Source organism: Artemia franciscana, chromosome 3, assembly GCF_032884065.1.
Source record: "Artemia franciscana chromosome 3, ASM3288406v1, whole genome shotgun sequence".
Taxonomy (NCBI): Eukaryota; Metazoa; Arthropoda; class Branchiopoda; order Anostraca; family Artemiidae; genus Artemia; species Artemia franciscana.
In genome coordinates this window covers 23,468,140-23,483,592 of record NC_088865.1, presented here as the reverse complement: position 1 = coordinate 23,483,592, position 15,453 = coordinate 23,468,140, and the positions used below count along the sequence as shown (strand labels likewise).

The 15,453-nt window shown below is 35.0% G+C and overlaps 1 protein-coding gene across 4 annotated transcripts in view; it reads left to right on the top strand.

Moving 5' to 3' along the window:
- LOC136025045 (transforming acidic coiled-coil-containing protein 2-like) overlaps nt 1-15,453 on the top strand; it is a 189,620-nt gene that overhangs the window by 123,616 nt on the left and 50,551 nt on the right. For all 4 annotated transcript variants that reach the window (XM_065700719.1, XM_065700714.1, XM_065700718.1 and 1 more), the window contains 2 exons: nt 1,825-1,953; nt 5,332-7,895. In XM_065700719.1, the coding sequence (XP_065556791.1) occupies nt 1,825-1,953; nt 5,332-7,895 (2,693 nt within the window). The remainder of the gene's footprint in view (nt 1-1,824; nt 1,954-5,331; nt 7,896-15,453) is intronic.

Here is a 15,453-nt window from a genome sequence, read left to right as displayed (position 1 = left end):
AAAACGTTTGATGAAAATTAGTTTGTGAAGCTTATATGTATTTTCATAGTATCGGCTATGGAAAGTTATGTCTTTCTTTCTTTTTTGCTATCAGACAACTGTAAGATCTACTGTAACGTCAGAAAAAAAATAGTAAATCCTTTTCTTTTGTAAGCCGATGGGTTACTCAATAACTTTCTTGATGTGATTTGGCAGGGTAATCTTGCAGATTTACTTATAACCTTTTTTTGCTTTTTGTCAAAAAATAGCAATGCTTTTAATAAAAATCTTGGTCTTTGAAATTCATTGCACCTATAAAACCAGAGCAGTTTAGATTCGAGATAAAAAGGGCTGCTATGGTTTTCTTTTGGCCATTTTGAAACTTAATAGGGCAATAGCAACATATTGCGTTGGCTGTGTGCAGTCATAACAAGATCGAAAATGACTTTATTTGGGAGGGCGAGTTGGGGTAATCATTTATTGTTTTTTAATGCTTTTTGAACAAAAATAATGTTTCCATCTTATAGACACGTAAATGTTGACATTTTATTTTTTTGGGTACTTATGTATTATAGCGACCACACTGTTGTTCTTGATCTGTTGTAAAACCGGTTCTCTGTGTGCACTCGGAGATAATCACCTTAGCCTGAGTGAGATGAACTACTATGTAGGTATATTTTGATTAAATATCAAACAGTTCGTGGTAACGAACTAGAGTTTCAGTTTTTTAACTGAAACTCTAAAAAACGGAATTTTGATAGTAGTAGACAAATCATATGAATCGGATTTTTATGCTAATTTTAAATATATAAGTTTCATCAAGTTTAATCCTACCCATCAAAAGTTACTAGCCTGAGAAAATTTGTTGTATTTTCGAAAAAAGGAGAAATCACCCCTTAAAAGTCATAGAATCTTAATGAAAATCACACCATCAGATTGAGCGTATCAGAGAACCCTTCCTATATTAAACTTAAAACGAACAGAAATTATTCCCCTCCTCAACGCCCCGCTCTTTACGCTAAAGTTTTTATTGTTTTATAAAGCAGAGTTGTGAGAACGAGTCAAGCTTTAGCGTAAAGAGCGGGGTATTGAGGAGGGGACAGCCCCTTTCATATACGAAATAATTCCTGTTCGTTTTAAGTTTTAATGTCGCTTCTTACTTTCAGTTAAAAAAAACTTCTTTTTTTTATATTAAATTTTATATATAGAGTTGGTTCGGTTAGGTATTTAATATAATGTGTCTTTGGCGGCCTGCTTTCCATAATTCTCTGTTGTAGTTTCTATAATTTTTTCACTAAAGTGTAATATTTTCATCCCATTTTGGTATATTTCATTATGATTAACCTAGCTTCACTTCTTGATTGTGGTTGCTGTAATACACAAGTTTTTTTTTTCTTTGCCCTCGGAAGATGCGGCAATAAAAATTGAATCGGGTGCAAGTAGTAATTTTTGCTATTAAAAAAAAAAAAAAAAAAAAAAAAAAAAAAAAAAAAAAAAAAAATCGTACTTGTTTGCCATTTTATGCTTCAAAGAAAAATCCTTTTACAATCACCCAAAAATATTGCGAACTATCTGATTACATTTCCATTGTCCTTGGTCCCTTAGAAAAGGGAAAAAAAGTCTGGATCAATTTTTTAAGCTCTAAAAAAAATTTCGATTTTATTAATAAAAATTTTGCTATGTTGGGGAAAACACTGTTTTTTTTTGTTTTTTTTTTCTCTTGGTAACCTTTTTTTATGCTGTTTAATTTTAATTAACAGAATGCTTTGGACGTTTAAATTGCAGGAATACTCGTAAGAATATTGCTCACTAAAGTCATGACGATTTCTGTAAAATTATTTTTAGGAACTGGAAACAGAACAAGGAGAAGCAATCTATACCGAATTGAGGGATCCCCACTAGTCGATCTCTCGCCTGTACCACAGGTGAAACCGACTCGACTGGTTCTGGAGGAAGAAGAAGCAGAGGATATCGGTTAGTTTTTTGTTTCCTTTTCTTGGATTAGCCACATTTGTTGGGTATGATAAATCTGTTTAATTGTCAAGTAATTGAGATCTCTTAATCTTGCTTTGAATGAATTTTGCTCAGAGCTTGAACCTTGTACAAAACTTACTTAACTTGAAAGCTCTTATCTTTAATTTTTCGGATTGCAAGGAAGTCTTTAACAGCTGCTTCTGAATTTGTTAGTACGTAAAATAAAAGATTTATTCGGTAAAGTGACAATATAGTACATAAGAAGATGAGGATAAGAAATGAAATTATGAACATCAAACGATCACCAGCTTACATAATATTGATACGAAAAGTAGAAAAACACAAACACTTTAAAAGTGAGCTTGACAAGATTTTTAAGGAACAGAAAATAAACACTATAACTAGTGAATTTAGTTTTTGTGCTTAAAGATTGTAAATGTTTTTACAAATAGTCAAAGGGTAAAATCTATAAAAAAAAATAATTTGTTAAGATTGGACTGAAAGTTGCGATACACAGGTATCGTAAAAAAATCTTAATTTTTCATATATTGTTACAGGAAAGTTCAGATTATCTTAAAATGTAAAAAAAGTGTAAAAAAAAATAAAGAACTCTATAGTTTTAGCTTGAAAAAACTTAAAAATGGGTTAAAATGAAGAGTACGTTTTGAAAAAAAGAAAAGAAAAAAAAGAAAATATTTTACCTTGAATTATTTAATTATTTCCAAATTACTCATGTGGCAATCATTTATTATTTTTTTTTTAAGAAAAAATTCTTGATGTGAAAAACAAAATATTATTGTGCAAGCCAATTTGACTAAGTCCACAATAAATGAGCTTAGGAATATTCTCCGTGCTCAAGTACAGAAACAAATAACTAAAATCCTGACCGATCATGGTTTTGAATTTCTATTTCAAGTTTAAAGGCGTGTTTCAACTGTTTTTATAATAAAATGTGTCTTACTATTCAATGAAAGACTGCTGTAAAATAAAATGAAACTGGCTGAAATAATATTCACGTTTTCGATGATTTTGACCTAAAGCCAAAAAAAGCTATTGACCTGGGATTTGGATCTATAAATTCCTTGCGTCTGATTGACTCTTTTCTGATTTTGAACTTAAAATTGGTAATTTCTCGTTTGATTATTTTTGTCTTTTGCTGACTTTTTATTCAAATTTTTGCATGTTACTCTTCACATATCTGGAATTTGTTTTTGTTGAAATAGCGATTTGATTTATTGTTACTGACGTGAAGTCCAAGTTCTGCTTTTGTGGCTGATTAATGGGGCTTCAAGTTATTAAAGTTTTAAAAGAGCTTGAAAGTTTCCCTTACAGTTAAATTACAGACTTTATTCAATATTATGTGTAAATCTTGTCCCGACATAAAAAAAAGTGGCTCTTAGAATTGTTTGGCGAATGTTTTCGCATTAAGAAACGTCATTTATGACACTGATTTAGCGATGAGAAACATATGAATATAAAATTTCAAAACAGATATAATACGTTTTATTGGGAATTACGCACAAAGTTTTTCACTGTTAATTAGGAAGGAAAAACTTGGGATGGGCTAGTCTCCCATGTAACGGCGTCTTTCCTTATTTTGTTGAAAGAAAACAAAATAAGGAAAGCTCGTACTTATACTAGTACGAGCAGTTAAAACAAATTGCATAGTACAGTGAAACTAAACGTAAAACTATTTTTTGTGCATGAAAGGTTTTATATGAAAAGCTAACCGTTGTTGCTCAGGCGGTTGCCATGAGAGTGGATGACTAGAACGTACGCAGGGGGGGGCCTTCGGGCCCGGGCCCCCTCCCCGAAATTTTGAGAAATGTTTAATTTCCCCATGGTTTCTTGGGATTTCTGGCAAAAGTAGGACATTTATTAAGAATGTAGATTCATGTGTGAAGCCTTTTTTTGAGATTTACAGCATGCAGTTATCAACTATTTTCTCAAGATACTGCCCAATTATTAACCTATTTTCTGTCTAACTTTTTTACCCTCTTTGAAGTAATTAGCGATTGTACTGTTATTCTTTTTTTTTCGTAAAAAGAGTTTGCTTTCCACGGTAAAATAGAATTATCCTTGATATTAGGGCGTTTATCCCCCCCCCCCTTTCAGGATAAAGTACAGCTTTTAATGGATCAATTTTGGAAACTGTCATTTTTCATACAAAAATCGACGTTTTCGCAATAGAAGAACTACCCGAACTACCCCCGACAGCACCCATATTGCACTGTTAACACTAAAATCTCCCTTTCAGTGGGATATAGTAGATTAATCACTGGTTCTAAATCGCTATGAACATAACCTGAGCCTAAAACGTACTTTTAAGGCTTCAGCCCTTTTCCCCCCATCCGCTACAATACTACAGATTAAAGCTAATCTGTATTTTCCGATATACGTGCTTTTTGCATTCATTTAGTTACTAAATAAAAAAAGTGCTACTTTGTATCTGCTGTTTCGAAGGTTTTGCCCCCCCCCCCCCCCGAAAAAATTCCTGCGTACGTGCCTAGTGGATGATGAGGGACCATGACAGAATGAAAAAAAAAAATCATGGAGTGTCAGCCTAAAAACGGGACGTTTTCTGCAATTAATATAAAATATGGGTTTTTATCAATATTTTTTAGATGATACGCATTTTTGAAATGTCCTTTCTAACAATTAAGATGAATCTGACTTTGCTCTTTTTGTGCTCATGTTTAGTGTGAAAGGTAACCATTTTTGTCCAAATAAACCCCATTAGAAGGGAGGGGATGCTCAGGAGCTTTGTCATAAAGCAAAAGGTTCATAGAATATTTGCAGCACAGGATAACATTCTCTCGAAACGTTAGAAGGTGTAGGTTTTGGGTAAAATTAAGATTTCCCAAGAAATCCCTCCCTTGGGTACGGAAAGTTTCAGAATATGCAAAATACGCCTTATTGGGAGACAGGTAACACAGGCACTGAATTTATTGCCTGCGAAGTTTTTCGCTGTTATTTAGCTGCTCAAACTTGGTGTCCTATTTTGAAGCAGCTATCTGACATGAAACGTGTGATTATATTGCAAAATTTAAGTACAACATCTGTAGAAGGATCGTTATTGACCAATAATTTAGCTTTACTCATGTTTCATTTTCTTTTCTATTTTACCAATTTAGTAGTGAAGAGCGATGCTAGATGATTGATAATGATGGCTGATTTGTTTTTGTTGTGTTTTTTCTTTAAGTTGATAGAATAACGAAGAAGAAAATGTTTTAAATTATATCTTATCTGTTTCGCGCATTATATTTACGTGGTAAATCATATAAAGGCAGTGTGGTATTGCACTGCACTGCAAATGTGATGCATATTGTGCTCTACATTATGTGCACTGCGTTTATATATATTGGGTTTCTATTTTAGGTGTACTACAGTTGGAAACTGAGGAGCCTGATTCAAAAGTTACTTACATTCTTGAAGCTTCTCAAAGCGACGGCGAGACTATTCCACAAGTTTTAAATACAACATTTGATGCTGGAACTAAAGGAATATCATCGAATGAAACATTTGAAGTGAAAAATCCTTCTTCAAATAGCACGGTTGAATCACTTAAAAAAGAAAGAGACACTCTTTCTAATCCTAACCCATTGTTAAATATAACATTTGATGCTCCTAATGACAAAAGTGAATTGGAAATTGGCAAAAGTGGGAAAGCAGGAGTAGATGTGACGTTTACTGTGTCCAGTGAAGAATTAAACACGAATGTAGCAGGGAGTTTTGAAAATATAAATTCTTTAGCTGCATTGCCAGTGCGAAAATCAAGCAATACTGAAACTGATGAAGTAGCAGACCTTAATGAGGAACAAAGAGTGGTGTTGAATCAAACCTTTGAAAAGAGCTCACTTAATGATTTTTCACTTCGGATTGCTGACGATTCGCTAGTATTAGACATTGGTGAAAATACTGTGTTTTTCGATCCTGAAAGTTCAGTCCAACTAGTTGATGAAAATTTATCTCTCATTGAAGAGACGAACGCAGAAGAGGTTGATTCAAAAGAGATAAAAGAAAATTCACAAGTAGCTCCTCAGAGTGAAGGGTCTGAAGGGTCTGATTTTCACACTGCATACTCGGTACCACCTTTGGTGGGTGAGGAGTCGTTTGGCTCAGTTGTGTCTGATGAAGAAATTGGTCTTGAAAAGGCTCCATTACTTCCTGATTCCACCGTTTTGTTAAATGCTGCACCTTTTGGAGAAGTAGAGCCAGCAAGTGACGGAACCAATGCACTACAGTTAGAAAAGAATCAGCATTCTACTGAAATAAATTCAAAAGTTGATCCGTCTCCTGATGCATGTCTGAAAGGCTCTAATTCTTCTTTAATAGCTAAAGAGCAAGAAATAACAGAAGAAGCTGATTCAGCAAAAGACAAACTTTGTGTGAATAATTCAAATATCCGTATTGATTGCAACAATTTTAATGGACTATCTTCATTGGAAGAGGGTTCTAATTGTTCATCCTTTGTTGAAGAGGAAGGAGGTTTAAAAAATACAAATACCGTTCATTTAAAAGAATTCGCTAGTGCTATAGAAGATCTTGACGCAATAAATGGTGAATACCAAAAGACAAGCAAAGACAACTATCCTGTGAAATATAAAGATGATAAAACAGCCATACATGTCAGTTGCAGCATTTCAGATAACTCGCTATTAGCGCAAGAGCTGTCCAAATCTGCATCTGCAGTTGCGGAACATGGCACAACCTTAGAAGATATCAATCTAAAAAAAGGAGACAGTGCTATAAAAGAGACTGAAACTGTTTCTGAAGTTGTTTATCCTGTAATTGACTCGTCAAATGGAAAAGGCAGTAAGGATATTTCTCATAATTCAACCAATGAATGCATAGAGCCTACAGATTCAGAAAATAAAGCTGAATCGTTTCATAAAGAAGAAAACGCTGACTTTGTAAATTCTCTGCCAGTTATTAATAGTTTTGATGATACACCTTTACCGAATAAGTATGTTACTCCATCTTTCATTGATAAAGGGGAGGAAACAAATGGAGAAGTAGATTCTCGTAAAAATAAACTCGAAGTGTTTCAAAAAGAGAATGGTGTGTCTCTAAATTCTGTGGCAGTTGCTAATAAATTTGATGATACGCCATTAAATATACTTGAATCTTTAAATGATAAAGAAGAGAAAACCAGTGGTACAATAGATTCTAGTGTCAGCATTCCTCCAAAAGAAGATACTAATCCCCCAGTTTCTACTAAAGTTCCTTGTGATTTAGATGAAATACCTTTGCCAAAGAAGGGGTATGATTTGAGTTTCTTAGATAATTTGGATGATGTTGAAAATGCAGTGCCAACTTCTCAAAGCTCTAGTGAAATAAAACCTCCTAAGATAGGTAGGATTGTTAAGCCCAAATCCAAATTACCAGTGGCTGGTGAAAAATCTGAGTCTAGTGAAAAGCCAATTGAAAGTGACGAAAATAGAGAACCAACGAATAAAGCGCCTGAAAAGAAGGCAAAGAAGCCTATTCCTCGATTTGTTCGTCCAAAGCGTATACAGAAAGTTTCTGAAGAGATTGAGATCTTAGTTCCAAAAAAGACAGAAGAAACTCCCATCTCACAAGTGCCATCTATTGAAGATACACCCCTTCCCAAACCAACTCCGATTTCAAATCCCGACGAAGACATTCCGTTACCAAAGAAAGGTTATGATTTGTCCTTTCTTGATAAGTTAGATGATTTAGAGCACGCATCTCCTAATTCCGTCACAAAAAGCATTCATAAATCTCCTAAAAAGACAGTATTGGTAAAGGAGGGTGAGCCCCCAGTTACATCTGTTCCCAGTGTTACTTGCCAACTTGAAGCTGAAGAAAATGATGCAGTCACTGATACTTCACCCTCTACTAGAGATGAAGTAGCTGACTCATCTCCAGAAAAGGAGCTAACGGAAAAGCAGAAATTGGATAAGCTTGTTGCTGCTCAGGTATCTCGAAATCTACCTTTACTAGTTAAGCTTTAAGCTAGTTAAGTTTTACTAGTTACGCTCTATCTTTTTTGTAGTTAACCTTGCCTCAAATAGATTCAAAAGTCTTTTATTTAGAATTAGAATTCCAGAGTTCTATATAGTTCATTTCTCTTCCTAAGTTTGGTTAAAATGGACACCTGCATCCCCTCCCTTAGATTGACACAGATCTTATCCTTTGGGAGGGAATCAATTAATTATTTTTCTATAGGGGAGGGAGCTTAAACACAATAGAAAACCAAAAATTAGGCAACCATTCCATTTTTCGGAGGAAATGGGGATTGTATGAGGATTTACGCTTGATGTATATAAATAGCTGCCCTGCGTCAAGGGAAGATGGCTAAATTCGTTACTGGTATGGTTAAAATCAGCCAATAACAATTTAACATTCCAAAAAAAAGTCAATGTTCTATTTATAAGAACATGTTTTATGCTCTGCATAAGTAAATTATAAACCAAACTAAAAATAAAGTAAAATAAAACAGAAGAATGACCGTTTGTCACCAACCGTGGCTCATCCGAGGAATTCTGTTAGCCTCTATGGTATCCGTGAACCGTACAGAGTGCCAACCTAAAAATATAAATATTTTTTGGGATAAAGTAAAATTCACGCTAAACACTGCAGATAGGGTCGCTACCCCTTGTGTAGCTTACCTAAGCCAACCAACCTATTTGTATCTTACTTCTTTTCTTTAGTTAATGTTATGTGATTAGAAATAGCAATTTAAGCTGTGTGTAATATAGCTGTCAAAAAAGTTCAACTGTTATTATCCAGTTAAATTCCTTCTTTTTTTTTCTCCGGTTACCCAGTTAAGTTCTTTTTTTAAATGTTGTCATGAATTTAATAGCTTATGTTCACTTTTGTTATTATTTGACCCTTTAAACTTAAATTATGTACGTATGATAGCATTTTATAAATGAGTTTTTGGGGACGTTTAATAAAAAAAAAGGGAAAATGGAAAGGAATTACTTAGGATCAAGTGGGTACAGTCGAGACTTCAATATTCATAGGAAAGAATTCCTTAGCCGGAATTATCATTTGCATCAGGTAGAAACCTAGTCAGGTATTGAGGTAGAAATCTCAGGTAGTCAGTCTTCGATGAAGATGACAAACAAATGCAAATTGTAAATGCTATATCAATTTTGGTAGAATTGCTTGCATGCAATGAGACGTTAAGGGGGTACCAAAACTTGCAAATAAGGTCAGAGGGGCCCTTTTTTATGACACTTGGTATTAACTTGGGCCGGTTAATTCAGGAAAAATAGAAAAAAATGAAGTATTTTTAACTTACGAACGGGTGATGGGATCTTAATGAAATTTGATGTTTGGAAGGATATCGTGTCTCAAAGCTCTTATTTTAAATCCCGACCAGATCCAGTGACATTGGGGGGAGTTGGAGAGGGAAACCGGAATTCTTGGAAAACGTGAAAATCGAGGTATTTTACGAGTAGGTGATCGGATCTTAATGAAACTTGATATATAGAAGGATCTTATGTCTCAGATGCTCCATTTTCAGTTCAAATTGGATCCGGGGACATAGGGGGTTGGAGGGAAGAAACAGAAATCTTAGGAAACGCTTAGAGTGGAGAGATTGGAATGAAACTTTGTGGGAAGAATAAGCACAAGTTATAGATACGTGATTGACATAATTGGACCGGATCTGTTCACTTTGGAGGAGCTGGGGGGTGTTGATTTGGAAAAATTAAAACTATTGAGGAATTTTTAACTTAAGAACGGGTGACCGGATCTTAATGAAATTTGATATTTAAAAAGGAACTCATGCCTCAGAGCTTTTATTTCAAATGCCGACCAGATCTGTTGACATTGGGGGGAGTTGGAGGGGGAAACTGGAAATCTTGGAAAACGCTTAGAGTAGAGAAATCGGGATGAAACTTGGTGGGTAGAATAAGCAAATGTCGTAGATACGTGATTGACGTAACCTTACTGGATTCACTCTCTTTGGGGGAGTTTGGGGGTGGGGCTCAGTGCTTTGGCGAGTTTGGTGCTTCTGGACGTGCTAGGATGATGGAAATTGATAGGCGTGTCCGGGAACTGCACGAATCGATCTGATAAAGTCGTTTCCCCCGATTAGACCATCTGGGGGGCTGAAGGGAGAGGAAAAAGTAGAAAAAATGAGGTATTATAACTTACGAGTGGGTGATCGGATTTTAGTGAATTTTGATATTTAGAAGGACCTCGTGACTCACAGCTCTTATTCTGAATCTCGACCGGCATTAAGCCTCCGATTTTCCTTTTAAGTCTATCTATTGATTCTTAGAATTTTGCTAGAGCTCATACCATATGAGCTCTTGGCTCGTCCGGGCTCGTCACAAATGCCATACGAGCTCGTAGGTCTTGTTTTGAAAGAAAATTTGGTCTTAAAATGGATTTTACGCTTTTAACCTAGACAAAAATTAAGACCTATCCCCCTTTCTGAAAGTCGGACCTGTATACTCCTTTAATAGGCCATTTCGAATTAATTAAAAAAAAGTTGTAGGAATTTCAATACCAAAACTTCGCACAGATTGTCACTGGAATCAAACTGAAATAGATGGAATGGCTGGCTAAAAGTTACGAAGCAATAGTTTTAGGAAAAATGAGTCATTACCAAATAAATAAAATACCATATAAATAAAATAAAATAATTACACATAGATAAAATACCATTGATACAGCAAGGAAAAAATTATGCCTGTACAAGAATATAAGACCGTATATTCAAATTACCTTAGGATAGCTTTCCCAGTAATTGAAAGTCAAATTTACCAACAAGTTTCCCACAAGTGCCAAATTTTAAGTTTCTAGGGTACAAAAATGCTATGATTAAAGCTAATCCATCTTTAAAAAAGCTGCTACTTTAGGACAATCTTTCGCTAAAATTTTCAGTTGTGAAACTTTGTGTGAACTTCTCACACTTCTCTTGATCCTTTCCTGTCTGAACAAACAAAAAATTGCTGTGATGAGTCAATCCTTCTGGGTTAAAAAGACACCAAACTTTTATTTATGAAATTAATTTTGCTGGAGAGTAATAATTTTTTTTCGTTTTCTATCTTCTAGAAACCTTTCTATTTTCTAGGATTCGTTATCTAGAAACCTTGATATTTGCCAAAAATGAACAAATATCAAACAAAACCATGAGCTCAGTGCATTTAATAGATAAGTAGGAAAACGAGCAATAATCAAACAGTTCGTGGTAACGAACTGTGGTAAGGAGCGACCCGGCTCAATAGTAACCGAAACTCTAAAAAACGGAATTTTTATAACATTAGCTACATCAAAAGAATTGCATTTTGATGCTGATTTTAAATATATAAGTTTTGTTAGTTTAGACTTACCCATCAAAAGTTGAGAGCCTGAGAAAATTTGCCTTATATTAGAAAATAGGGGGAAACACCACTTAAAAGTCATAAAATGTTAACGAAAATCACACCATTAGATTTAGCATATCAGAGAACCCTACAGTTGAAGTTTCAAGTATATATCTACAAAAATGTGGGATTTTGCATTTTTTGCCACAAGACAGATCACGGATGCGTGTTTATTTGGTTTTTTTTTTTGTTTGTTTTTTCCCCCAGGGGTGATAGTATCGACCCATTGGTCCTAGAATGTCGTGTGAGGGCTCATTCTAAAGTTCTAGTGCCCTATCTCAGTGACCCAAAAAATTGGAGGGCACCTAGGCCCCCTCCCACGCTCATTTTTTCCCAAAGTCACCGGATCAAAATTAGGAGCGATATTAAAACTTAAAACGAACAAAAATTACTCCGTATATAAAAGGGGCTATTCTTTCCTCAACTCCCTGCTCTTTACACTAAAGGTTTTTACTGTTTTAAAAAGTAAAGTTGAGAGAAAGAGTCAAACTTCAGCGTAAAGAGCGGGGCATTGAGGAGGGAGCAACCGCTTTTATATACGGATTAATTTTTGTTCGTTTTAAGTTTTAATATCGCTCCTTACTTTCAGTTAAAAAAAACTTGCTTTTTTTATTTAATACAGAAATAGAAACGGGTTTAGATTAGCTAAATAAGATTTCTTTGCTGCCCTAAACTTTAAAATAATTTTGGCATGGTTGAAATTTGTGTTTTTTACTGGGCTTAAGAACACCGTTTGTTTTAGCAGACATTGTAATTAATTTATCATGAAATAATGTTATATTTATTATGTTTATTAATCCATATTAAAAGATATTTTTGTTGTTCATTAGGTAAAAAGTATGTATTATTAGCTTTACTATTGATTAAGACTTTAAGAAGCAACAATTTCTTGTTTCCTCAGAGTGGATTGATTTCAAAGCCATGTGATTTTCTTGTAAAATGTTGGCTATTGTTTAGGTAATAGCCTACGCTGTATCACTGGCGGATCCAGGGGGCGCTGGCCCCCCAAGATTCTTCAGGCATCTTCATTCCTTTTTTTCTGTTTTCACTCTTTTTCAAAACAAATTTTTCAATTTGGTCAGTTATTGGTGTCCTTGTCAAATTGCCCCCCCCCCTCAAGATTTTGCTCTAGATCCGTTTTTACGCTGTATCTTTCGTTTCTGTGAGTAAACTCAGCGACATTTGTAGACGGTCGTTTTAGTATAATGAAAGGGAAAGGCATTGACCCATAAAGTCCCTGGAACTCCTTAAAATTGAGGAAGTTGCTGAATTTTTCCATTATGGTATTACCCATTATACTCTATTTGGTCTTTTAGGAAGCAACTCTGTTTTTTTGTATTATTGTTATTGCTGCTGCTGCCATTACTATGAAAAAGCAATGTGTTACACCCGTAGACTAATTTAGGCTACAAGTGCCAGTTTTGTATAGGTTTTCATACTTTTATTCGATTTATCGAAATAGCATAGATGTAAATCGATTAAAAGGATTCAGAAATAGAAATGTTTGTGGATACTTTTTAAAAGGGTAATAGACATAGCCCCTCCCTTCTAGTCCTATAGTGGCGCAGTGGGTTTGATCTGAGATTGGTAATACGGGACCCAGATTTTGAACTAAGCTGTAGCAACACACTGCAGGGCTCGAAATTTGATTCTAGTGACGAGATTATGCGAAAGCGTCTCTATGTTAATCCAAACAGGAAGAAGAAGAAAGATATACCTCCCTGAAAACATTGGGATGAGGCTTCACACTTGAGTGGTAGCGTTCGGCAGCTTACCTAAAGTTATGAGTATATTTGTCATCCCACTTCACGTAGAAGCAAAAGTATGATGTAGAAATGAAACACGTGGAAATACTTGTTGTTCATTTTCCTGTTTGTATAGAGGAGGAAAAAAAATTATTCATTTTCTATTTGCAACAAAAAAGGATACACAACGTAACAGCCTTTAGGGTAAGATTTATCTCAAGTCAATATTTTCTTTTCTTTGGAATCGAGAGACCATTTAGTCATTGACACAATAGAAACCATTCATGTGATTTCGCTGGCCCAATAGGAACATATGGTGGCTGAATGATTACTTCAGAGCCGAAGGTTATCGTTCTGGTCAGAATTCATTCTGCAATAATGATGGAAATTTTGTTCAACCAAAGAGTTGCAACGAAAATGTCTTTAACCCGAAAAACTCAGAAAAATCAGTTTGGCGACATATTCAAAATCCTCCTAGATATCTCACCAGAAATTGCGTCGAAACTATTTCCAAACGAATGACTGGACCAGCTTCTTTTATTATCAAATCGTACACAATTACTTCGAAAGTGAATTGAAAACTTATTTTTTGGTTGCCCAGACGCCCTTTGTCTGTCCTGAACAGACGATGTGGGATAAAATTCAGACTTTTCTTTTTGCAGCCTTCTTATGTATAAACGAAAATTCGATACAAGATCGAGTCTGGCAAGCTAAGAAAATTAGTCAGAAGATAAGATTTTCATATTTGGGAACCAACTTTCACTGTCAAGGGACAGGATCTATGGGGGGGGGGCTTTCTATATTGTAAGATGCCGACTTTCGTTTCTTTTCGACTGGCCTTGTCAAGGCTGAATGATTGCTCGCGTAAAATCAACTTTTTTGGAGTCGAATTCTTCAAATCCAAACCTACCTATCAAACAGTTCGTGGTAACGAACTGTAGTAAGGAGCGACCCGGGTCAATAGTAACCGAAATTCTAAAAAAGAGCGGAATTTCGATACCAATAGTTACATCAAAAGAATCGCATTTTAATGTTGATTTTAAATATACAAGTTTCATCAAGTTTAGTTTTACCCATCAAAAGTTATTGTTTTAAAAAGTGGAGTTGTGACAGAGTCAAACTTTAGCGTAAAGAGTGAGGCGTTGATTTTATTTATGTCATCTGATTTCTTCAAAAACTTTTCGAAAACGACCTCTTCTGATGCGACAAACTTTGTTTCTGGCCAGATTACGGCTTACAAAGCCAGCAATGCTCAGGGTAATAGTTTTTATATGTATTTACAAGAAGATATTGACGTCTTTATTATATGAGAAACTGTTCTGTTGCTCCCTTGTTTTTCATTGACTACATCCATTTCTTGTTGGATTTATCAGCTTGCTGATCACAAATCAGAGCCTAATGTTGCAATCTGAGGCATTGTTACGCCCAGTTGAATGCAGAGTCTTGTAAAAAAATTTAATATTCAGTTCTATGGCTGGAGCCCTAAGTAGGGCTCGTGGGCCCATATGGTTCCCTCGCTCCCTCCCCCTTATCATACATATAGAATTAGTTTACCTCTTTTGGCTTATTGTCATAGGGATTGTTTAAATGAATTGATATAAATGATTGAACGCTAATTAATTTCAGTACAATTAATCCGTATTAATGTGAATCGGTTCAATTATAAAATCCCAAAGTAAAAGAAAGGTATGTATTCCATAAATAGTGCTTCATTTCCAGCCACGTTGCTATTTTAGGGTTTCTGAGCTTATTAATTATAAATCTGAGGCTAACACGGCAAAATATACGTTTAGAATCGATAAACATTTAGAGCATATTTCAAAAACTGTGGACATGTTACATCTTGTTGAAAATCAGTTTTGTGTAAGAAAATTTAGTCCATACGGGCCGTAGGGCCAAGGCGGCCTTAGACCTGTGTCCTTTCTCAAAACTCCCCTACCCCCTCATCGCCGACTTCCCATATATTGACAGTTCGTACCGGATATATAGATACTATTTTTACCGGCATAGCTTATGTCAAAGTACATTTGTTACATATTTCTCAAATGGTATTTGATTTCTACCAGTATTTATGTTCAGTGGTTTCAAAGCTTATTGGTTCCGAAAGTGAGGCTAATATTGCAATTTAGATGTACAATATGGGGACACATTTGACACACGTTTCAAAAATAGTACTTGATACCAAAGCTCTTATTCAAGGATTATTCACCAAAGCTCTTATTAAAGGATTCTGGAAGTATTGGTTACAAATCAGAAGTTGCAAATCTGAATATAGAAGTCCAATTATTTTTCGGCCACGTCTGCCATGAATTCTGCCACCTTGATTACCACTAACACGTTTCTTCTATTAGTTAAAAATGACTGCTATTGTTATCATTGAAAAGTTATTAGGCAACGTTACTATT